The 24,690-nt window shown below is 41.6% G+C and overlaps 2 protein-coding genes and 1 pseudogene across 6 annotated transcripts in view; 1 reads left to right on the top strand and 2 right to left on the bottom strand.

Annotated features, from left to right (window-relative positions):
* LOC110299940 (disintegrin and metalloproteinase domain-containing protein 18) overlaps positions 1–2,531 on the bottom strand; it is a 70,461-nt gene extending 67,930 nt beyond the window's left edge. For both annotated transcript variants that reach the window (XM_021169912.2, XM_085844324.1), the window contains exons 1-3: positions 2,436–2,531; positions 1,825–1,901; positions 18–73 (exon numbers count right to left, since the gene is read on the bottom strand). In XM_021169912.2, coding sequence (XP_021025571.1) covers positions 18–73; positions 1,825–1,901; positions 2,436–2,487 — 185 coding nt within the window. In that variant the 5' untranslated portion in view covers positions 2,488–2,531. The remainder of the gene's footprint in view (positions 1–17; positions 74–1,824; positions 1,902–2,435) is intronic.
* Positions 2,532–4,749: 2,218 nt separating this feature from the next.
* The window catches only part of LOC110300542 (A disintegrin and metallopeptidase domain 3), a 55,923-nt gene continuing 35,982 nt past the window's right edge, over positions 4,750–24,690 (bottom strand). For 2 of the 4 annotated variants that reach the window (XM_021170753.3, XM_021170755.3), the window contains 10 exons: positions 23,063–23,161; positions 21,087–21,282; positions 20,582–20,669; positions 20,150–20,333; positions 16,862–16,948; positions 15,341–15,455; positions 12,074–12,266; positions 8,930–9,214; positions 8,637–8,684; positions 4,752–5,150 (listed from right to left, as the gene is read on the bottom strand). In XM_021170753.3, the coding sequence (XP_021026412.1) occupies positions 8,645–8,684; positions 8,930–9,214; positions 12,074–12,266; positions 15,341–15,455; positions 16,862–16,948; positions 20,150–20,333; positions 20,582–20,669; positions 21,087–21,282; positions 23,063–23,161 (1,287 nt within the window). In that variant the 3' untranslated portion in view covers positions 4,752–5,150; positions 8,637–8,644. Of the gene's footprint in view, positions 5,151–8,636; positions 8,685–8,929; positions 9,215–12,073; positions 12,267–15,340; positions 15,456–16,861; positions 16,949–20,149; positions 20,334–20,581; positions 20,670–21,086; positions 21,283–23,062; positions 23,162–24,690 lie in introns of all 4 variants that reach the window. The other 2 variants (XM_021170754.2, XM_021170757.2) reach the window with 2 other exon arrangements.
* LOC115031839 (small nucleolar RNA SNORA17) lies at positions 8,741–8,835 on the top strand (annotated as a pseudogene).

The following is a 24,690-nucleotide window of genomic DNA, read 5'->3' as shown; positions in this document are numbered from 1 at the left end:
GAAAGAGAAGATCTTACTGGTTCCTGAGATGCAGAGAGTAGGGCTTCCCGTCAATGGTAATGACGTATGTCACCTAAAATAGAGCAGATTGACAAATGATTTAGGAAAGAGGATGACTGCAGTGTAAGACAGGGTTTTTCACTTGTTGATTAAAAATATCTCAGAACATTAAAAATAAACATCGTTTAGGATCTATTGCATTAATTAGTAATATTTTAGAGTTAGTTGATTTCAGAAGAGTGTGATATAGTGTGTACATTGAAATATTTGCAAAAGAATATATTTTTAAAATATAATTTTTGCATTATTAATATTCTATCAATTTCTTTTGGCTAGAAAAGCATAATTTCTAATAAAAATAAGGCATCAATGAGAACTTATGTTACATGCCAAATGTAATGAACTAATAAATGATTTATAAATATATGTATATTATACTATACATAAAATATGTAAAACAGAATGTGTAAAACTACAAAGGAGAAAAAAGCATAAGAGACTACACAGACAAGAAGCCATGAGAAATGCTACAGCCCAGGGGTGGAGCTTCCAAATATCAGGAACAATAATGTTCTTCCTCCTCCTCCTCGTCCTCCCCTTCCCACTCCTCCCCTCCTCCCTTCCTCTTCCTCCTCATCTCTTCCTCCTCCTCCTCCTCTCCTCCTCCTCCTGTGTGGAGGAGTGGAAGTGCTTTATAGAAGTGCCATGTCCCTGACCTAGGGAAGAATGCTTTTGTATGCCTGTGTTTTGAACATCATTTTCTGACATCAGCAGATAGGACAAAAGTGACCTCAGACAACAAAAATCATCCATTAATGTTGGAAATAACATTTATTAAACAACACAGAAAGCACAGCCTGGGAAGGAATGAGTGATACACTACAGAAATATTTAACAGAGTTCCACAAGGGATTGAGTTACTGACTCTGACTGACCGCAACTGACTCAGATAACAAACAGCCCTGCAAACATACCAAGCAGTAGCCATGGTGGGTATTTGTTGTTTAAGTTTACTTTAGACCTGCTGACTGCACATACACACACGCACACACACACACACACACACACACACACACACACACATGCACACATCCTACTCACACAATGCACTCATCACACACGTGCACACAGACAAAATAAAATAAAATATTAAAAAGTATTTGTTATAATGAGACTTTTTCCCCTGATGTGACAAATATCTAAGAAATTTTAAAGGGAAGAATGCTTACTTTCCCCTCAGGAGGCTTCCGGTGGATACTTCATTGCCAATCAATACAAAGGAATACCAAACTCCAAACTTAAGAAAACCGCCAAATTTGTAGTTAAATGTGTATATAGTTATATATTTATATAGCTTTATTATATATGTATATATATATATATTTCTCTAACTTAATTTAGCTTATGCTGACATTTGTCTAATTTCACATGTTCTAAATTTTACTGCAAACCAATTTCTCTACTAACAAAGCCTTTAATTTGCACATCGGGTCCTCGTCATGTAGGTTTTATGTTAATCTTTTTTATATTGATTTTTTTTCCCTACCGAAATGATTACTGAGAAATGTTCTGACATCAGCAGATAGGACAAAAGTGACCTGAGACAACAAAAATCATCACTATTTCTTTAAATTTAAGAACAAAAATGACTTTTAGTGGGAAAGGGGATCTGGCACGAGAGACAAGGGTGGGGTGGCAGCTTCAAAGAAAGACATAGAAGGCTGTTCTTTGAAGTGACCACAACCTAGGGTGCTTTGGGAGTCAGCAGAAGGTGGCCGGCCCTCAGCTGTGACTAGGGTGCAGGAAACAGCTCCGAAGACTAACCTTCCCTTCTGCAGCTCCGCCCTCACGTGGCTCTATCTTCTGCGGCACTGTGATATGCAGGCATATTCCTTCCGAATCTGCAGTAAAAACGTATATTTTGTTGTCGGGTTTTAAATTTGGTTTGGTTTATTTCCTGAATCCGTGGTAGTCCCATTCCAAGCCGTGTTCCTGAGTTCGCCAGGCGTCTCTGATGAGGTTGGCAAACTTACTTGTAAAAAGCCCTTCCTCGATACAGGAGTTTCGATAAAAATTTAAGGACAAAATTTATGGCTGCTGTTTAACCCGGCAGCCCTGTTCCTCCTCAGAAGCACGCTGAGGCTGTTTTCTCACGGGGCTCTGGGGAGCAAGCAGAGGGCACTGGTAACAGACACTTGCATCTCAGGATGCTTCCCAGGATGCCCTGATCTCAGAAGACTCGTTTTTTCCTGCTGTTGGTGCAGGCACAAAGACAGAGCAATTGCCACCTTGATTATCTTGTGTTCAGCTGGCTCAGGCTAGGGTTGGGGCTGGAGACGGGCAAGATGGAGACTGTCATCAGCCAGAGGGAATACAGGAGCCCCGTGCTATCCTTTCTCAACTCTGGGAAAGCAAAAGGGCTCGCAGGGGCTTACCGAGGCGGGCTAACAGCATGGCAAGCTCCCCAAGTATGAAGAGCAGAGGCATGGTTGGGTCCAAGTGCAAGAAGCTCAGCTGAGCTCAAGACCGTTGGCAGCCGTGGGGCACGTGGACAGCGTGGGAGAGCGGCCACCAGGGGCTCGCCAGAGGCTCAGGGGCTCCACCTGGCCCAGAACCAACACCAGCTTCTGGCCCAGGCCCTCGCAGCAGGCATCGCTTGGTGATTTTTTTGTTCTTTTAACTTGGCGGTTTTCTGTCCTTTTTTATTGTGGTGGAAGATGAAAAGGAAACTAGAAATGCCGCCTATTGATTACCAGCGTGACCAAGAAGTAAACGGAGCTTGGTCTAATCGCAAAGCATAAAGCGCTGCTCTGTTGTCTTGTTTCCTTGCTGTACTGGCTTATAAACAGGGAAGGATATCTTACAACGCAGTGTGTTTTGTTAATGGTGACTATCTCAGGGTGTCTATTACTATAGCAGCATCACCAAAAGCAACAGGAGGAAGAGAGGGTTTGTCTCATCTTGTAGCTTAGAGTCCATCCTTCAGGAAAGTCGGGGCAGGAACCTAGAGACCGGAGTTGATGCAGGACCATAAAGGAGTGCTGCTCACTGGCTTGCTTTCCATCAATTGCTCAGCTTGTTTTCTTATAGCGTTCAGAACTACCTGCCCAGGAGGGGCAATGCTCACAGTAGGCTGGGCCCTCCCGCCAATCATCAATCAAGATGATGTTCCATACATTTGCCCACAGCCCAATCTGATGGAGCAATTTTCTCAATTGGGAGGCCCTCATTCCATGTGACTATAGCTTGTGTCACACTGGCATGAAACTAGTCAGCATGGTGCCACTGTACACTTGGAAAGAGAGAGGAGAAGGGCAGCTGGGTAAGGAGAGCTAGGGAAACTACCCGCCTATAGAGACAGCAGACAGAGGACATCCCACCTCCATCTGCTTTCCCAAGAATGTCCAACTCCATACAAGCAAAGCCCATCTCTCCTGTGTCTCTGACTCTCAACTCTCCCACTACAGCACACCCTCCTGTATGGAGTGACAATGACAAGGGCCACAAAAGTAGTAAGTTTAGGTCACCATGAAAACTCAGTCAGCTAGGTCCTACTCTACCTAGGTCGTAATAGCTAGGGTTATTACTAACATAAGGCAGTGCCATAGTTAGCATGGTTCATTATTAGTGGCAATGAGAACAAGGGGAATATAGAATTATAAAACTGTGTTTTCTAAGCAACCATGTTTTGTCAGAAGTCACAGGATTCATTTGAGGCATAGAAGTGTGTGGTAGCAACATATTTGTGAATATGTATAATCACTGATGGTGGATTTTAGAGTTTATTACCCCCAGAGAAACACTTATGTCTTACAGACTTGACCCCGCCATTATTTTTGTTTTCAGACACCAGTGTCCTAGTTTACTAAACTAATTACCTTTACAAATGTGTGACATGTAGTCATTCTGATTAGCTTTTTTTTATCATGATGACTTTAGGGTTCACCCATTTTATAGTGATATTTGTGGTCTGTTCTTTTACAGGCTGACCAGTGCTGTGTTGGGTGGGTGTTCTACCCATATCCATTATTAGTTAACGATGTTTGGAAAAGGAGCATTTGGACTTATTAGATGAACCTTGGGTAGTTTTGTTTTTTGTTTGTTTGTTTGTTTGCTTGCTTGCTTTGGGTGAAGGTTCTGGGGACACGACCAAGCTTGAGGTTGACCAACAGAACACTTAACCCAAGCATAATATTCAAGGTCTATGGAGATGCACCCTTGGCCTCAGCCAAGAGAAGATTAGGACTTTGAAGGCCACAAGAAAAATCATCCGCAGAAAGCCCACCTTCAGCAAGTAACCTGCAGAATTCAGGCTTACCAAACATTAGGAATAAAAGTTCAACGCAGACGACAGACACAATTCCGCCCAAGACGAGGATGTTGAACCAGCTCGTTTATTGAAGTTACTTGTATGACCACGGCAGATGCCTCAGTCAGAAGGCCCACTGGAGTGAGCGTGGGTCACAGCTCATGAATTCCTTGTCTGTCTTACAGGCAGCTGAAGAGACCCCTCCTCTGTCCTGGCAGTCACTGCTTAATAAACCTAGGGAGGGGCCTCTCAGTCATACAACTTCCGGAAGGGAGCTTCCTGCCTTACAGCTCCTTCCACCAGAAGGAATGTTTCACGTCAGAAATAGCCATACAACACCAAATATCAAGAAACATACTACATCTGTTTTTCAGGGAACCATCGGGCCTTCATCTATACTTTTGATCAGGAATTCAGTCTAGGAAATTCCTTCAAGAGAGAAAGGATGCTATGCAGTCACTATTTGGGATCTACAGAAAGTGTTCTCATCTATCAGCTCTCCCTCTGGGCATCTTGAAATGGGAAATGACAGAGCTGGGGTGTGATTGGAGAGGAGTGGATTATAGATCTTGCTCTTGGCTTTGGGCACTTGGGAGGGAGTAATCGTAGGTAGTGGAATTTTCTCAGCTTAGAATGCTGATCTCCCTGGCTCAGAGGGAAGAAGCAGCAAATATGCATCTGTATACTGTCAGCCATAGACTTTATTTGGAGGCATGTATTACCAAAAACAGTAAGCCACAGAGAAAGAGATGGGCTAGTTCTTGCTCTTGTATCAGACCACAGAACAGTGAGCTTCTTGGTAGTGGTCTTCTTCTGTTGTGGCTTTGATGTTGCATAACTGCTGTTGTAAAATAAATAAATAAATAAATAAATAAGACACAAGAAGTAGAAAGGCTACATTCTCATCATTATTAAAAAGCTATACAATAGAAGCTTAATTAACTAATACCATAAATTAGCGTCAAGTGCATGACTGGCTCTGGCCTTCTGTGCCTATGATTTGTAAAGCTGAGTGATTGTTTTGTGTTGTGTTGTTGTTGTTGCTGCTGCTGTTGTTTTCAGTTTGTCTTGGTTTTGTTTGTGACTATTTTGCAGTGGATGCAGAAAAGGGGTGTGTTGTCAAATGAGCTTTATCTGTTTCCATTGTATTTTATACACTTTGCACGGGTGAAAGGAAACCATCCAGAAGGGAAGTCTTGATCGCAGAAAACACAGTGTTCTTCAGGCACAGGACCCAGAGGCCCCTGAGCTGGGACGATCTGAATGCCCCCTTTCTGAGGACTAGCTTTCACACAGCCAAAAAGACACATCATGCAAACTTTCAAAAGAAGGGAATGAACAACACCCCTTGCCAGCTTTGATATCCATGGATCACAGCCACCACCATCATGGCACAATAACCCTAAGGGTGCAGTAGTGGCACGCACACTGTGGTGGCAACCAATGGCTCTCTAATTGGACTTAAGACCTGCTCAACCAGAGGGAAACCGTGCCTAATACTGGAAACCAATCCAACTGCCCAGGATGGGTGAAGTCATGGGTGTCAAAAAGAAGAACCTAGAACCAAACACTTTACTAAACCAGCATTATCCCTAGCTGCACTCTAAACATCTGTCATGCTAGATCAGTGTAGTTCCCACCCCTCATCAAGGAACTGTCTCCTTAATGACAGATGAAGACCATTATAGAAAGTCACAACCAATCAAAATGCAGAGTCTAGGAGCCCAGTCCTAAGGGATAAGTCTACAAAAAACACCTCCCTTACCTAAGGCTCAGGGAACACTGCAAAGTAGGGGACAGAAAGGCTGTCAGAGGGTCATGGAGTTGTCTGTGACAGTGTGTCTCCTAGAAATGTCAGCAGCTGCACCCAGAAAGTTCCACTACCATGACTAGCTGGGTGAGGACAACAACAGGCATGCTAAAGTAGACAAGGGGAAGCTTAGGCATACTCAATACCCCGCCCCCCCCACATACATACACATGCACACACGCACGCACACACACACGCATGCACGCACACACACACACCTACAGGTAACAAAGGAATGCTGAGAGCAGGAGAAACAGTCTTACCCAAGAAAGATCACAACAAGTGGTTATCCCCGCTCAGTTAACAAGCTCTGGAAGCATACACACAGCTAACCATGTGCAGACAGAGTGTAACAGCAACTAATGAAGAAAGAGGCCATGCGTTTGAAAGAGAGCAAGGAGGGGATATATGAGGGGACTTGGAGAGAAAAAATGCAGGGGATAATGATATAATTCTATTTTAATATAAAAATAAAAGAAATAACAAAGAAAAAAAGCCAACAGGAAACAGAAGCAATGCCAAAGAAATTTTTCCTACTCAATATTATATAGAAAAAGTACTCCCCAGGCCCCTCTGCCCAGCACCAGCGGCTGCATCCCCTACAAAGGATCAAAGGTCAAACTACCACTACCCTCCCACCGCACAACCCCACCACCCCCACCCACCAACAGCTACCCAGATGACCGTTCAGATATCAAATTGGATCTTAGCATATGTGACACTTTATCATTGAGAAAGTGTCTCTATCCATTTGGTTCTTGTTTGTTGCTTTTGGCTTTTTGCTGGTGGTAGTAGTGATGGTGGTGGTGGTGGCGGTGGTGATGGTGGTGGTGGTAGTGGTGATACTGGTGGTGGTGGTGGTGGTGGTAGTGGTGATACTGATGGTGGTGGTACTGATTGTGGTAGTGGGTGTTGGCACTGATGGTGGTGGTGGTGGTAGTGTGTGCTGGTACTGGGAACCAAGCCTAGTGCTTCACATATGTTGGGCATACCCTATACTTTTGAGCTACATAAAAGGTATGTAATAGCCTAGCTGTCTTCCTGATGTATGTCAATACACATCATTTACCAGTTTTTCTTAAGAAAGTACATTCACTTTCAACATTTCCCCATGAGCTATTCTTGACCACCACTGCTGGTGCTGGAACATGAGCTATTCTTGACCACCACTGCTGGTCTGGAACATGAGCTATTCTTGACCACCACTGCTGGTCTGGAACGCTAAGGTAGTGCCTACACTTCTGTACTGTGTTCCATGCTGAAATCAAACAAGAGAACCAGCTTTGGGCATTTAAAGCAGAAGTTTGGATTCTAAGATAGTCTTGTCTTTTATTCAGCATGAGAGAGAAGTGGCCTCCGAGGAGCTACTGAGATTTTCTTCTCTGGTCTTCGCAGTCCTTCTTGCACTCTGTTTTCCAATTCCCTCAGCTAAACTGTCAGTAATCAAGCAATGACTTAATTTGTAATCTGGGATATCCGTGTGTTGGAAATCTCCTCCCCCCCCCCGAAATCCCACCACACACACACACTTAAAACGTGCACACAGATAATTCAGGCGGCTAGATGCCCACAGAACCCACATGGGCAGTAGGCAGTCATGCATTCTATCAGTACCTCTCATGCAGTATGAGGATCTGGTGTGAACACATTGGCAAGATAAGAGAGATGGAGTTGGTGCTGAGATATTTACCCCTTCAGCCCTCATGATCTCAGCTGTCTGCCGGCTCAGCAAGCCGAGTGAGACGTAAATGCACGTCAGACGTAATTGGATGGATGTCTGAAGCAACGCTTTGTTGACCTTTTCAATTTCTCCACGTGTTCAGGTGTAACGTATAAAATACCTTTAATTTTATGCAAATGTGTAAAAATTTTGTATACTATATACCGATACCTCTTTTTATCTTGTCTTGTGAGAATTATCTTTCTGTTTTGAAAGAAGTTGTGTCCTTACCATCTTTCCTGATCCTCCATCACCATAAATTCCACCCTCCACTTTCAGGTACTCTGTGAGGCATATGTGACAAGTTGGTTCTGACAGCTTGGATGTGAAAGACATGCCTGAAGGCCTTAAGTAAAACTACACAATTTACTGACACCCTGTAAGCGCGAGGCGTTGTTACAACTTCCTGTATCCACTCCCTCCATCGTAAGGCAAGGTAACAAATTTCCTTAGAGTCTCAGTAAAGAAGAGTGTGTGGGACAACCTCCTGTACACTTGCAAACTGGATCCTTAAATGGAGAGGTGTGCTCGTTTGTAAATACCTTAAGAAAATATCGAAAATTCCTTTCAAGAGGTTTCTTATAAGAGTCTAGTTACTAGCAGTTTACATTAGGATTTCCAAACTAATGCAAAACAAAATCCATAGCAAGTGCTTTCTGTTGGCTGCACTGCAGCTTGTGAAACCAACAATTAGGACTCTGCATGAGGAAATGCAAAAGCATCTATGGACTCGTGAGAGGTGTTGTTTATAAAGTACAGTTATGACATTTTATCAGCAATTGGATGTTTTCAGTCACCTTTGACTCTATGGCTGCTGGCTGTCGTTACCGTCTCCTGGTATTGATCTGTACAAAAGATAGAGGATTCTTTTCAGGATTAATTTGTCATGAAGAAAAATCACCAGGCCCCTAGAGGCATTACAAGGGTGCCTGCTCTGTCACATGTGTGTCAGTAGGTGGCAGAGAGAAGAGGGGGTTATGTCTGCCCCCAGGCACCACTAAGAGGAGCAAAAAAAGTGGTAGAGAAGTGGAAAAGAAAGAGAAACAGAAGGATGTGGGCACAATGAAGAGAGGCAGAGCTAGAGACTCACCGGTAGTAAGGAGCACCCTGATAGGAGTAGCCGTTGAAGCTACCTGGGACCGTCGTGAGGTTCTGGTCTGTGTTGCCATAATATGAGTAGCCGTTGAAGCTACCTGGGACTGACGTGAGGTTCTGGTCTGTGTTGTCATGATATGAGTAGTTGTAGAATCTACCTGGGACCGTCGTGAGGTTCTGGTCTGTGTTGCCATAATATGAGTAGCTGTTGAAGCTACCTGGGACCGTCGTGAGGTTCTGGTCTGTGTTGCCACCGGGGATCACGTCTGGGTTCACGGACCTGCAGCAGCAGGAGTCTGTTACCACCAAAGGCCAGGCAGATGTCCCTGGTCTGGGCTGCTGCCCAGGAACATGTTGAAGTCTGAGGGCTGTGCAGAACTAGCCCCACCCCTTGCCTGGGCATTATGGGAGAGCTGGTCCTGGGGATGTGACAGCAGGAGAACTGACCCTGCCCCTAGCCAGACGAAGTAGTCAGGAGAGAGCGTCCCACTCCCCACTCCCAGCACATTGTGGGGGTTGAAGGTAAGTTGGCACCAAGGCTATGAATACAGCAGAACTGGCCCTGCCACTCACCTTCTTATGGTGGCATGGACTAGGAAGAGATGCCCTCCTCCCTTGCCATCTAAGGCAGGTGGGAGAGCTGGCCCCAAGGCCATGAGAGTGGGAGAGCTGGCCCAGCCCCTCATTGGCTGCAACACTTGACAGAGTGGGCCCTGTACCTCGTCTGGGCAGCACAGTAGAGCTGGCCCTGAGGGCATAGGTGTGAATGAGCCAGCTGGGGCAAGCAGGAGCTTGGCGGTGTGTGTGCAAGAGAACTGGCCCAGATCCAAGGGTTTGAATTGGCACACACACCAACATCTACCCCATCAATGAATTGCCTAAAGGGTCTGGTCCTACAGATCCCAAACTACAGGATCTCCATGACACAGGGCAACAGGATGTCTGAGAGGAGTCCCAGGGAGGTTCCAGCACTGAAGGTATAGCAGAAGCCAGAGGGCTCGTACCAGACTACTGCGTTATTGCAGTGAACATCTGTAAGCTAAAAGTGTGTGGAGGAAAGGGGAGACTGATGGACGAACTGTCACACACTATAGCTTCCACAATGAGATTTTTTTTTTTCCTGTTGGAGACCAGGTTGCAAGGGTAGAGGGCAGGTTCAAGAGGAGGAGATGAGCGGAATCAGGGTGCATAATGGGAAATTCAGAAAGAACCAATAAAAAAATTGAAAGAAAAAAAAGAAAAGAAAAATCACAAAAATGTGTCAAAGGTCAGATTTATGCTAAATGATCAATTGCTATGTATTAATACCCTCTTTGCAATGACAGCCAATGGTCAAGCATGCCAGTGTTTGGCCTTTCCAAATCCTATCTGACTTTCAAAGACAGACAGTGCCTTCCTGAGTTTTATTTATTTATGGGTTTGGATTTCAAAACTAACAGTCCAGCCATTTTTCTCCTCTATCTTGTCCACATGGAAATTAAGATGAGATATTAAGATGTCTATCAAAGTGACAGTGTTAATATTTAGACACATTTATATATTCATCTTCAAGTTCTTAGCCCTCTCCAGTTTTGTTTCCATCAAGTAAGTATAAATAAGTACTTATACTACCTTCATTGGTGATTCTTCTAATAAGGTCATTCAACTACCTTTACCAGCATTAGTGGGACAACAGAGACTCTTGATTACTTATAACACACTGGGGTAACACACTAAGCTTGCCTTGATAATATACAAGGTCCTCCTGGCACACACGGCAGCTTCTGGTTTGAACATCTAACTAGGCATCCATCATTAATCTAAGTAGAGGGCAGGTAACTTTTAAGTGATTTTTGCATACTTATTTGCTGCTCCCCACTGGAGAATTTGACTTAAAAGGTTATGGCCATGGATAGGCACTTGGTGATCTGTTTGAATTTGAAAACAGAAGGAAAGATTGACCAATATGCTGGTCAAGGGAGTTCACAGCAATTGCCGTTGGTGGAGTGTTAAAGGTCTCACTTGCCTGCCTCAGCTCTTCTTTCTTTTCTTTTCTTTCTTTCTTTTCTGGTTTTTTGAGACAGGGTTTCTCTGTGTAGCCCTGGCTGTCCTGGAACTCACTCTGTAAACCAGGCTGGCCTCGAACTCAGAAATCTGCCTGCCTCTGCCTCCGAAGGGCTGGGATTAAAGGCATGCGCCCCCACGCCCAGCTCTCAGCTCTCTTTCAACTTGTCCCCTCGCTGGCTTGAAACCACTTCTTCTTGCTGATTCGACATGGTTTTGTAAATTTTTTTAAAAACCATGATTCCTTAGTGTGACAATTCTCCCAAAAGTCTAAATTTCTGCTAACTATCCAGCCTTTCCACAAATGTTCAAACAGCACAGTTGTCATTATGCCAGTTGCCGTTTAATCTGATGACCCTAAAACGCTCTCATTATTTTATAGATGTCTACCCAAATCATCAGGAGCATCATCCCGGATTTAAGCAGCTGCCACTACCCCCTTGATAACTGTTGCCTCTTCTGAGAACTAGAGATGGCCCTGGAAATTCAGCATCATAGTGTTCTTACAGGATGGGACCACAGACTTCCTGTTTACCCATGCTACAAAGCATGGCTTGCACCAGTGGCTGTGACTGAAACAAAAACTGCTCAACACCTTAATTGCAGTACAGGGGGCTGGGGGAGAACTCAAGCGATATTAATAGAATTAATGCATGCGCTCCCAGCCTTGTTCTGTATTTTTATTTTTCTTGCCGTCTACAGATTCTATTCACAAATCTGCTCCCAGACTTGTCTCTGTTGACCACCCCACCCCAGGCATAAAAATGACTTGCAGCCAGAGGATGCTCAGGTTGCTTGAGATACCAGCAATATGTTCTAAGTGAGTTACATCTCACGTAGGATTTTCACTGGAAAGGTCCTGAGGGTTCACTAAGGTGCTCCAATTGTCCTTGGCACATAAGGATGTGAAGGATGCTGTAGCTGGTCTTTGCTACTTTGTGGGTTCTTCTCTCTTTTTTTGGTATATCCTAAAAACCTTCCACCCAGTAGTTCTAGCAGTTTGTCCAAGCAACCATCCCTCCCCAAAGCCATATTTACATTACTTAACCGTGTTCAAATACTGAGGTGCAATCTTAATGTTAATGCCTTTACTTACCCTCTACTGAAGGCTTCCTCTTTGTGCTCCAAGGCCTTTGAGATATTCTGCTTATCAAGCCGCTTACCAATCATCCGCTTAACAGCCATGAAGGCTAGCACAACAAGGAAAGGCAGCAAGATATAGAAACTGATCAAAAGCACTTTTTTGTACTGAAGGCCATGCCGCTTGAAAATCAAAGGTGTGCTTTTATCTGAAAATGTGAAAGGACCGTTCAGCTTCTTCTCAAAAACCATGACTGAAGCAGAGCAGCGATCTGAGTTACTTTGTTTTGCCCACTGTGACGTCTCGGTTTCAGCTTTTATATACGGTTACTTAATTTTGAATTATCTTCTATGTACAGTATACAAATTCAAACATTCTTTTGCATGGAACTACTTGGTCTCTTAAGCTAGAGAGGTAAAATCACATCTCCTAGCAAGAAAAGGATGTTGCCTGAAGCTGCATTTATTACATTTTGTTGTTTTAAACATCTTCACCCTTGCATTGAACTGTTTCTAGTTTTAAAATGATTCTGCTGTTTTACAATTGTTCTGTTTTGGGGCGTTCAACTATATCCAACTATGTCACTTACCTACAACCCAGACCCGCTCTCTCTTTTTCATAACTCAGAATCGTCTTTCTCCACCTGCTCTTCTGTTTACTTCTTAATCAGGTTTTTATGTAGCTTTAATAATTCTAAAACTCCATTTACTCTAATAGTAACTCACTCCTCCATATTCAGTTTCCTTCCTCTATTTTTTCTTTGCCTAAATAATAACAACACTAATAATAATAATAGTAAATAGTCTTAGCTCATTTCTTCTATATGCTACAGTTAATAACTCAGACCATAGGTTATACTACACTAGCTTTGTACCTTTATTCACCCAAAGTTAGCGGAGATGGATAGAAGATTGTTTATAATTAACTGACTTTTACTGTCTCCTTATTAGTGGGCATCTCTATCAACTGTGGTTACTTCAGTATTTAATCATGTATTCTGACTTGTATTAGAAGTCTCGCCTGGAACCCTGAAGGCTTGGTTATAGAGCTCAAGTCCAAAGAAAGGAACAATGCTTCACCCTTAGGAAAACCTAGCCACATGTGAAACACTACAGAAATTACAACTCAAAGAATATAGGTAATTTAAAAAATTCCAATCAGTGGCCTAAATCCAGAGGCTTAAGTCTCAACACAGGCTCAGAAGGGAACATGAAAAATCCAGGTGTAAAAAAAAAATCATATTACTCATTCCATAGTGATGGATTCTGATGAGAGAGCTTTAGAGAAACTCTCAGGGAAGCAATTCAATAGGAGAAGGAAACTGAAAACACAAGGATGCCCAGTGAAATCAAAGGGTTGGGGCCAAGGAGCTGAGGGGCTCCCAGCCTTAAGCTGGAGATTTATAGCAAGCTCCTACCCCCAAACCCCAGAGAAAACAGGTTGGAAAGAAGATAAGAGCCAGAGGATGGGGAGGGATGCTGTGAAATGCTGTCTTCTGGGTGTGGCATGAGGGTGACACTCACAAATGCATCGTAACCATGGTTACCAGAGCAACACCTGTATGAGATCAGTCAATATTCCAGCAGTCAGTGCTACCTGTATTCAGTTGTTTATAAGAGAAAGGGAGGGAGAGACGGAGGGAGGGAGGGAGGGAGGGAGGGAGGGAGAGGAAAGGGGCATAATTTAGGTTGGAGAAGGATTTGCTGCTGAACCGTGTCCAGGAAGAGCAGAAGGTGAAAACTGTAGGTGAATGTGAGCAAAAACTTTGCAGACTTGTAAGAAACTATCAAAGAATAGATAAAATGCATCTAAAAGGAAGAGAAAAATCTCATTTAGGCAAAACAAACAAAACCCAGCATTGGAACGTAAAGACAGGTACAGCCCTGCCAGCCAGCCTAGCCAAAACGGAGAGCTCCAGGTTCAACTACCACCCCCATCTCAAAACTAAGTGGAGACCAACAAAGGATGACACCCAAGGTCCTGTCTTTAAATGCATGTTCACAGACATGTGCACACACACATGCATACACACACACAAACACAAAGACACTACATACAATTTTTTTTAATGGGATACATCAAAAAAATCTTATGTACTTTGGTACTTAAAGTCTTGCGTCTCTTAAGAAATTTTTATCTGGATATCTATATAGCCTTAAGTAATTAAGGATTGAAGAAAAATAAAATCAGTGTAAGAGCTGCCAACTCTAGAAATGAAACTGGTATATATTAAACGAAGATCACATAGATTAAGATAACTATTCATAGATTAGAATATTAGCACTATAATACAGAATATTACCAACATATATAAATTCTATTAATATAATTATTTCAATGAAATATTACCTTAAATTAGGAAAATAAATCTTTCTCTAGTGTCATCTGCTAAGAAAATACCAAAAATTCTGTTCACTGGGGTTGAGGGTACACATTTAGACAGCTTTCTTGCAAATTTTTTCCTTCTTTAACCTTCCAGTCTGTGGTTCCTTTTGCTCTAAGCTCCTATCTTGTTATTTACACATATAGTAATTAGTAAGCTTGATACATTGACACACTCGACGCCATCCGGCAGCTCTCAGTGCTGTCACAGATGTGTAACTGTAGCAAAACAGAACTGACCGAATCAAATGGGCAGTGGTTGTTCAGGACTTTCTACCAAATGTATTTAAAAATGTTTAAGTGGCATATGATATTTATGAGCTTTGGGTGCTTTCTACATTTAAATAGAACAATTAATTTTAAACTTGCCAGAGCTGAAGAGATGGCTCAGTGGTTAATGCATTTGTGGCTCTCTAGGGCCTGAATTTGCTCCTTAACACCAACACTGGGCCACTCAATTTAGGTCTCCAACTCCAGCTCCAGGGATTCCAATTTCTTCTTCTCCTATCTCAGGCATCCTCAAACGTATCTCCCTCCACATCCCCCAAACACAGTTCTTAAACATGCAACTCAGTTGTAAACCATATATTCTCATATATGCCTAACTCCCCTGGGAAACACAGACTACAATAGTTTATCATCTTTTCTGAAACCTGTGTCTACATAGAAAACTATGCTGTGGGTATAGAAATGTTCTGAAGGCCATGATAAAATTAGAGAAGGGAGGTTCGCTAAGGCCTCACTTCTACACATGGTCCTGTAAATTTAAAGAGAGTCAAACAAAATAGAAATACTTAATCCTTCAGCAGCACTTCATAAATGTCAAGTCTTAGATGGCCACAGTGACCAGTGGAGATGGGATACACGTCTACACATACAGACTGTGCTCTGCATACTAACCGAAGGGCAGCCAAAATCCATCATCCATGCTTCCTCCTGGAGATGAAGGTGTCATGTCACACTCTGGAGGAGCAAAACCAGATTCACACTGACAGTTGCCTAGATTGTTGCAAATCTAAAACCAAATCCAAATGAAAACTGAAATACATATATATATATACACATATATAGTCTGTTTATTACCCACAGTTAGGATCCGTAAATTATTCAAATTCAGTATAAGCAGTTTTAATGTGAAAGTAAAAAGGATACTTGTGCAATTAATATGCTTGCCCGTCTTTCTGCTGGTCATATTTCTAAATAGAAGTTATAATGTTCTTGATATAATTGAAATGATTTGCTAGGAAGGTATAGCAACTATGAAGTTAGAGAATATAAAATAGTGATTACAATTTATTATTAATTTATACTAACAAAAGAAACCGCTGTGATGGGAGAAAATCTCTAGGGAAGAAACAAACAAACCAACTCCTCTAATAATCTGGGAGGAGGGGGCAGAGGAGAAACAAACAGTAACACTCACACAGAAGGCTAGAAAGATGCTTGCAAAAATAAAAAGAAGAGTCATGACCAATGGAAGGAGGCAAGAGTCAGCCCTGCAGAAAGGTAAATGGGTTAAACGAGGTGAATTCGGACACAGTTGCTATAAGAAGCCCAGGCTACAACAAAGATGCAGGAGATACATTTTAATCAAATGCATGCTGGGAAATTTTCCAAACTTCTGCAACCCAGAATATAACTTCAGAACAGCTGGGCAGGCTGGGGTGTCAAAATACCAGGGGCAGGTAGGGCAGGTAGAGCCAAGAACAGAAACAATAATGGCTAAGTGATGGCCGTTAACAATGGATTCAGTATGTTGGAAGAGATTTTAAAACCTCCCCAGAATATAAGGAAATATAAGCTCTCACGCATGCTGTGTGGGTACAAAACTTCTCAGAACCTATGTTTTATTCGTTAGATGTCCTTGCTTAAATTGTGGGAAAATAGAGTAATTTGAATGTACAATGATGCCTGTTTTGTTTTTTCGGAACTCCTAACCGTTAAATGTTATTCGAAAGGCCACCAGTGTGTAAATCTGCAAGAATAGCATGGACCACACACTAGAGGAAATGAACCGGGGCTGTCAGTAGACAAACCTAATCTGAGTCCATTGGAACTTGGGTGTCTTCAATGTCAGATGTATACCTACACTCCCAGAAATGCATGGGGCCACCATCTCTGTATGATGCTTGATAATACTCGGTTACACTTTACTGGTCAGACATTGTGATGCCATCTCGCTCGCTCACCTCTTTGGTGTACCTTTCCAGGCTAAGGGTCATTTGCTCAGCTGGCCTGTTATCAGTCTGACAGTGCCCACAAATCATGTGCATAAGTAGCAGACTCTCTGTTCCTCAGTTAACTGAAATTTTCTGAAGGGAATTTCCACACCAAATAATTCTGAACCTGGCTATTCTGGAGAATGTTTATTGGTGTGAATTGAAATGATCATATTAAATGAAAACTAAAATGGCTACCTACCCCATGTCCTTGGCATTTGTCATCGGCCTCACACTCCCTGGTTCCTCTTAGGACATGCACACGTTTGCAATCCCCTTGCAAGCAAACCTGAAAAGGTATATTTAAACCTGAACATGCTAATGTGAGCAACCACAGAAACTTTAAATACAATACAAGACCCAGCTGAAGAGCTCTATTTGCTACAAAAATTATGTACAGGGACAGCATATGTCGAATGGGTTGACTGACATTCCAAACCGTATAGCTGTTCTAACGAAAGAAGGGTGTGTTTGTCTTCTTCATAGGGTTTCCATTATGAAAATGAAGTGCAGTTGGTTTTGTTGTTGTTGCTCTCATTTGATTGTTTTTCTGGAAGCAACCAAGTGCTATCCACACTCACAATAATGAGCCGACGTGGGTGCAAGCTCAGCTAACACCAGAGCTCTCTGATCACCTTTCGATGGCCAGTGAAGACACTATGTCTCACATCTCCCTGTTTGGCATTGTGGCCTGGAGGGATCAGTTTCCATCATCCCTGAACTCAGGACTAGTATAAGCTTACCTAACAGGCTAGGAGGATGCGCTATCTTCTCATGACACAAACAAACAATGGTTAACATTTGCCACCGTGCAGTGAGGACCCCAGTGGCTGTGTGAGCTCTGTTTATATGCCTCTATCCAGAGTCAAACCATTTGAATGCCTTTTGATCCATTCTCTAAGACGAGCGGGTCACTTTGCTCAGATAGTCTGAAGGGGTATTTTGCATGGGATCAGTGGTCTTTACTAGTGAGGTAAACTGAGTCATGATTAAGTGAAAAGTTTAATGTAAGTAAAAGGTAAAATCTGAGCCAGGCAACTCCAGAGCAGAAGCGATTCAGAGGCTGCACGGGAGAGGCTTTAATAGGTGGACGCAGAAGGATGGGAAAAGAAGTGCTTGCTGGGTTCGAGAGGCTGAAGGTCTCTATTTCCAGTATTTGTTTTATGCTTTGGGATGTTAGGCAAGCTAGCTCACTGCTTCTGCTTGCTTTACAGAATTCTATCACATGCACTCATTAAAAAACAAAACAAAACAAAAATCAAACAAACAAACAAAAACCTTAAAAGTTATATCTTGCTTGTTTTTGCATTTAGAATGTCACTTGGAAGCCTTAACTGGCTTTGTATTTTGGGGGGCTCTTTTATTTTTAATTTTTAAAAATTTATTTAGTGAGTGATTTTAAATCCTGTGTGGCAGAGGAGACTCTTCCTACACCCTTTGAGGGTGGGCAGAGGTTCACAGCAAAGATCTCTGATTCTCAGGCAGGGGGAGTGGTGGAGAACAAGATGACCCTCCCTCCCCCTCGCTTGCACCCCCCCCCCTGCTTCTGATGTAGATTCACTGCTTGGGTACATGTAACCCTGGTAAAATCTTCAGCCTGGAAACTAGTGTCCCAAGAGAGAGCAGAAGCCTGGGGCAGAGGCTGGATCCTAACCATCATGTTCTTACAATACCTACTTGCAGATGCCAATCACAAGACCCAGGTAACAGTGTGCTTCCAGCCCACTGCCTTAAGAGGGGAGTTCCCCCAGATCCCTCCTGAGGGCACCCATAGGTGGCTCAAAGACCTCGGGACAATCCATTTGCTTGTATTTGATAGTTTATTGTCAAGGGAAGTACACAGTTCAGGCACAGACCAATATAGGGACTTTGCAGGGTGAAGAATTTGAAGAAAGGTAAGAAAATTCCTACTCTGCCGGGGGAGTATATAACCTCCCAAGTAAAGGTCTGTTTGCACACAGATGTAACAGTCTTCGTCCAAGAGCATCTCCAGCTATCTCCCCTTCCAGAAAGCCAGCAATAGAATCTATCCCTTGATTCACCATGGCACACTTAGTCAGAGTTGTTCCAAATGCTGTCCTGCTGCTCAGTCACTCTACTCTAAGATGGAAACAACTGAAGGACTCAGGGATGGCTGAAGGGGTTAAATACAAACCACAAAAGAGACCCCCACCATTCTGGAATTTAACACATTTGCCACAACTTAAGGAGAAAGGCCAAATATTCTCTTTGTATTGAAGTTTTCAATTTGGGGGTATTTATAACGTCATATTTATAGTCAATGCTTCAGTTTGTAACGGTGCTTTCACACCAGGTGCCTCCTTTATGATTATTTGCTTCTTTTGTTTTAACCTTTTGTATTTTAAGTTTATTGCTAATTTACATATTCCTCTTGGCTTTTCATTTTTTTAAAAACACACTAAATATACATACACAAACTGTCACAATGAAGTCATTATTTTATAAAAATTAATATGGGGTAAAAACACTTTTAAAGAAATCTGTAAGTAGTCCACTTTTCGTTAAAAATACCCGCTAATTTTGTGTTCTTGCCATTGTATAACTCATGTTTAACTTCACAGAACTGTCCAGATGTGTCTAGTAGATGATTTAGCTGCAAAGAGAGCAGACTGAGAAAAAGAGGCCATGTGGAAATATGTCGCAGTAGGTGTAAATGGCAAGTCCTAGAGGGACCTCGTGTGTGTCTGTGTGTGTTGTGCAGACTTCTGGATGACTTTTTTATGTGAATATTTAGGTTACTTATCAGTTTTTTTTTTAAAGCAGCCTCAGCCAAATTGCCTATATTCTTGCTTTAAGGCATTACAATTACCTATCTGAATCTTTTATTAGACTGTTTGAATTTTCATCAAAAAGAAAAACAAAAATTAAACCTTATGTCTTATTATTGTATCTTATAGAAGGGAAATTATCTTTATAACAATATTGTGTTTTAGAGTACTAGGGGATTATGAAAGTTAAAAAAAAGCACGATTTTATTAATAAAACTCATAAATTATCTTTGTTAATTAGCACAAGACTAAACAGTTGACTCTTTAATTTCTCTTTAATATTCTTCACATTATTCTGACAATCTTACATTTTGGTGACATTTTGTTGTGATTTAGTTTTTAGTATGGGTTTTGGCACTTTTTGTTTGTAGTGCATACAAATTATTGCAGACTAGGGCTTAGCCTAAGCAGGAAAGTTAGATTCTTGAGTGTGAGAAAACAAGTTTCAGTATCAATAACCAAATTCCTAAGGAAAATATTCAGAAAAATGAAAGTTTCTTTAACCAATGGCAACTCTGGTTAGCACACAAGCAAAGGGGTTTTATTATGATATTTTTATAGCTATTCACTACTGTACTTTGTTATTTTGATGTAGCAAGAGAAATTGTGGACACCCTCATACTTATGCATTTTTACACTCATAGGCATTCATAAATCCATTATAAACACAGTACATAAACATCAAGTAAAGACATGCTTACCTGGCCACTACCACAAACAGTGCCATCATGGACATATGTGTCATCTCTAGCCCCAGTCGGTGATCTTAAATGAGCGGACACACACACATGGCCTCCCAAGTAAGTATACTGAACATCATATTTCTCTGTTTGTATGACTTCTGCAAAGTTCCAGTAGCAAACTGCTTTTCCACAAAATATAGCACTGGACATAGGAGGCAGAAAAGTTATATATTATCACTTAGCTGTCTTATCTATTAGTTCAGTTATAACTCAATAGATAGCTCAGTATATATGTTTACAACTAAATTGATACTTAATTTAGAGCATTAAGACAAATGCAATGGAGTGAGCTGTATACACCTCTTCCAACACGCAACACCTGATCTGCGGGTAAACCCTTTGCACTACGTACAACACACATGGCAAATGGACAGCTTGATGAGTGTGTACCTATAAGTACAGCGCCCATGACAGTTTCCAAATTTGTCATTTTGCAGATTCACTTCTTGTGCACACACATAATTAGGACCCTTAGCATCTGGAAAAAAAAAGAAAAAGAATTTCAAGTTTCTCATGCTAAAGGCAAAAACATTTACAGTGCTTGAGACTGTAGGGAATTTATACTGAGACAGTTGGTGTCTTCTAACAGGAGCAGTGGGCAAGAATCAATTTAAAAACTACCCAGAAAAAAATATTGTGTTAAAGAAAATTGTTGAAAAAGTCACTCTCTCTTTCTAAAGCCACACACTAATTCTCTATTCTTCTCCCACCAATGGCCTTGGTCTTGACTTATAGCCTATATGGCCTTCAGGCTTCTCCTTTTTGTCTTGCTTTGATTTGGTTTTCAAATGTGATTGTAGAACAATATTTAGAATAAGGTACAGGATGAATTTGTAGCTTTAAAATAATGGCAATTTATCCCCCCCCCAATACATATTTTTCCCCAAATACATACATTTCCCAAATAAATCTGTACACTGCCTATCTGGGTCTCGGCAAACCCCACCAAAGCAATAGGCAGTCTCATTGTTGCAAGGTTCCAGGTCTGCAGCTTTTGTATCAGGGGCACAGCTTTCAGATTCTCCATTGCAGAACTCTGGGAAATCACACTGGTCCCTACTTTTTCTGCATAGGCGTCCTCTTTCGGCTATCTGAGAGACAAAGGATAAACTAGCTTTGGTCAGGGTGACTCAGAGAAGTTTTCTTGGAAGTTAGGCAAGAGACAATTTCTCTACTTCTCTGAAAGATTATATAATATTATGGACTAAAGTCAGTTACAAAAAACAAAACAAAAAGAAGCAGCACGATATCTTACAACACAGGGACAAAGTTTGTTAGAGACTGTCAACAAAGAAACGAACAACAAAACAACAGACTTCTACAATATGCTGCTATTCTATTTCATCTTGGGAATTCATTATCTTTTCTTCTCTACAGTACGTGGGATATAATTACAATATGGCATCAGTTGTTTTCAGAGTGGTCTGAAAGAGTGTCTCAGCATTGGTTACACATGTCGTAATCACTAGTTGCTGTGGGTAAAGCAGCTGGTCCTGCTGATGCCCTTCAGAGCTTTGCACAGGGAGTTGTGTCTAAACCGGAATCATTAAGGAAAATGCTTGGATCAAATCTCTTAACTTTGGACAAGGTCTGGTAGAAGAGCTTGAAGATTTGCAAGAATACAGAGAAAAAAGAACAGGCTCGTCTACACTCAGGGTAGATAAAGATGAAAAGAAAATGCACAACACCTATGCGCAAAGCCCTTCTTCTAGTCAGTCATATTGGGCAAAATCAGTATGCGTTCCTACAACCTTTTTCGTTGTTCTCGATGAAGCTCTCCTTAGTGGCCAGCACACTGCGTCTTCACCACAGAAAGGACTTGTTCTACTTGGTGGTAATAGTTAAAGACATGGGCTCTACAGGGGAAGTAACAATTGTCAGGCATGAGAGCCCTAGGTGGGCCGCTCCATTCAGGCATGTTGAGAACAACCTTTGGCTCTAGCCATCTGTTCTCGGGGAAAACAGCCTACCAGAGCTGCACTTGCATGCTGCACACCTCTGGCTTTCAGAATGCGATTTGCTATTGCTGCTTGTCAGGCGAACCCTGTTAGTTTTCACTTTGTGGCATGACATTTGATCCTGAAGAAACTACAACCAGACAGGACTAAGAAAAATTCCTGACACAATAGTTTTAAACAAAACTGCATACCACAGCTGGAGAGATCTTTGGAATAGATTGAAACATATGAAAGAAAGCAGAGGGCAGAAAGAGACCCACTGGCTGAAATCAAGGACATAGTGGAGATTAGAAATATCCTTAATATCTACCACATGGAGAAATGATGTATTTCATTAAAAAAAAAAGTGTTATCCAAATGGTCATCTTCTAAATTTTAAGACTTAGACCAAAAGAATGTGTTTCAAAGAGAATACAAATTAAAACATTTGAAAGATTCTTCCAGAAGCTAGAAGGGAAGTACACCAAAAAGACTCCTGTTGAGATAATTATTTTTAGTCTGCTGTGTGAAGCTGTGTCTCTATCCTTCCTCACCTATCTAAGTCACCTTCTTATTGGTTTAGTAAAGAGCTCAACAGCCAATAGCTGGACAGAACAATAGGTGGGACATCTGCAGAGAGAGGAACTCTGGGAAAGAATCAAAGGCAAGAGAGTCTCCCTGGAGAGACTTCCGGAGGAAGTTGGATGTTCAAAGCAGGGGAGGTAGCAAGCCATGTGGCAGAACATAGATTAAAATAGGTTAATTTAAGTTATATGAGTTAGTTGAGAACAAGCATTCATAATTATTCATAATTATTAAAGCAAAGGCCTTAAGCATTCATAATTATTATGAAGTCATTATTCGGAAGCTAGCCAGCCAAGAATGTCATGTTATAGACTTCCAAAGGTATTTTATTTCTGTGTTCTAGGCTTACCATACATGTTCTTTTATCACAGCATGGCCCTGTACCACACTGCGCTTCATTAATCAGAGTACAGTCTTTAGGGTTACAGCATTTTTTATGAGTACAGGTCTAGAGAAGAAAATATAATCAAGGTAAACATAAACATTCGAAATCATATATATGACTTTTTAAAAAAATTTCTTTTCAAAGTACAGTTGTGGGCTGCTCAATTAATCTTCATTGGTTTCCAAACATCCCCTAATAGTCACAGCCCTGCCAACAACAGATCATTTTTTTTTAAATGTGGCTTCATAAAATGATAGTTGAGCAGTTTCTACTATCAGTCAACACCGTGGACAATATTGTTGCATAGATCACTACACACTGATGTTAGTGGTGAGTCTCCCATCAGTTAGGTTTGTGTGTGTGTGTGTGTGTGTACTCTGTCAGTGAGACAGTGACATTTCCCCTAATACTGGCTAAGTCCAGCCTCCTGTGTGTTTTCATCTTTGTTTCTGTCCAATTTCTTTAAATAAGCCACATGGCTACAACCATTTTTACAACAGCCTTTACATTCAATCTGACCAAATCAAACCGTATTACTCCCCCCCCCCCAAACACCTCCTTTGTGGAACTCTTACAAATTATTATCTCCCCTTCTGGAAACACCCTAGGAATAGGTACTTGGCAACTGGGGTCTACCAGTGGAGGAAAGAGACATCCAGAAGTACTCAAGCTCCTGGCCCCACTACTTCAGTCCCTGCCTTGCCTTTTCCTAGAGAGAGCATAACGGAGACACTGAATACGCTCTTTTCCCACTCTCACTTCTCAGCCAACTGTAGGGCTCTCTTGGGTTGCTCTCTCTTGCCAGGGACCATAAGAGATCAAAAACTTCATACAGGCATGTACTATTACAGAATATAAGTTAAAATTCTAAAGCACATGATTAATTGCTTCTTCCTAAAGGAGCCAGGATACTTTAATTTGGAAAGGATAGTCTTTCCAACAAATGGCCCTAGAATAATTGGATATCCATACAAGGAAAAAAAAAAAGATAGCCTGACTCTGAAAGCTTTCATTTATTAAAAGCTGCAGTGCAGAACATGGTGATAAATGATAGTGCGGTTGTCATAAAATTGCTGAAGAAGTTTACAACTAATGCGTGATATGCTAAATCCATTGTATGAAGGAAAGAAAACAATTCCTGCACTGTGTTTCCCAAACTTACTTGATAATTCTAATACCTATAGATTGATATCCCTAAATTATCTTTAATACACACTCTCTTATCTTATAGAACAATTTCTACACAGGAAAGTTGGCACTAGAATAGCAACTAATTATTTTTAACATGGTATTTTAGACGTTTTCTAATATATACATAAAAGTTTCAGTGGAGTTATGCTGCACAGAAGGCTAATACCTCTCCCATATGCCTTAGGTTATCAAACAAAAAGCTCGGGTACCTGATGTGGATTAACTCCCTTTGAGTTATTGGTTATTGGTCAATGGGTCTTATAGCATTTCCCCAAAGCATACAGGCTGTTGCCATTGGTCTGAGTTATCCAATAGAACATGATGGAATGACCCTGTTCCTTAAGATATCACATACTTTGGTCAGAAGACATGGAGAAATCAAGCTAGTATTGGCCTAGAGG

The sequence above is a fragment of the Mus caroli genome, unplaced genomic scaffold (assembly GCF_978045245.1).
Source record: "Mus caroli unplaced genomic scaffold, Mus_caroli_1 scaffold_10, whole genome shotgun sequence".
In the NCBI taxonomy this organism is placed as follows: Eukaryota; Metazoa; Chordata; class Mammalia; order Rodentia; family Muridae; genus Mus; species Mus caroli.
This window is presented reverse-complemented; position numbering and strand designations above follow the sequence as displayed.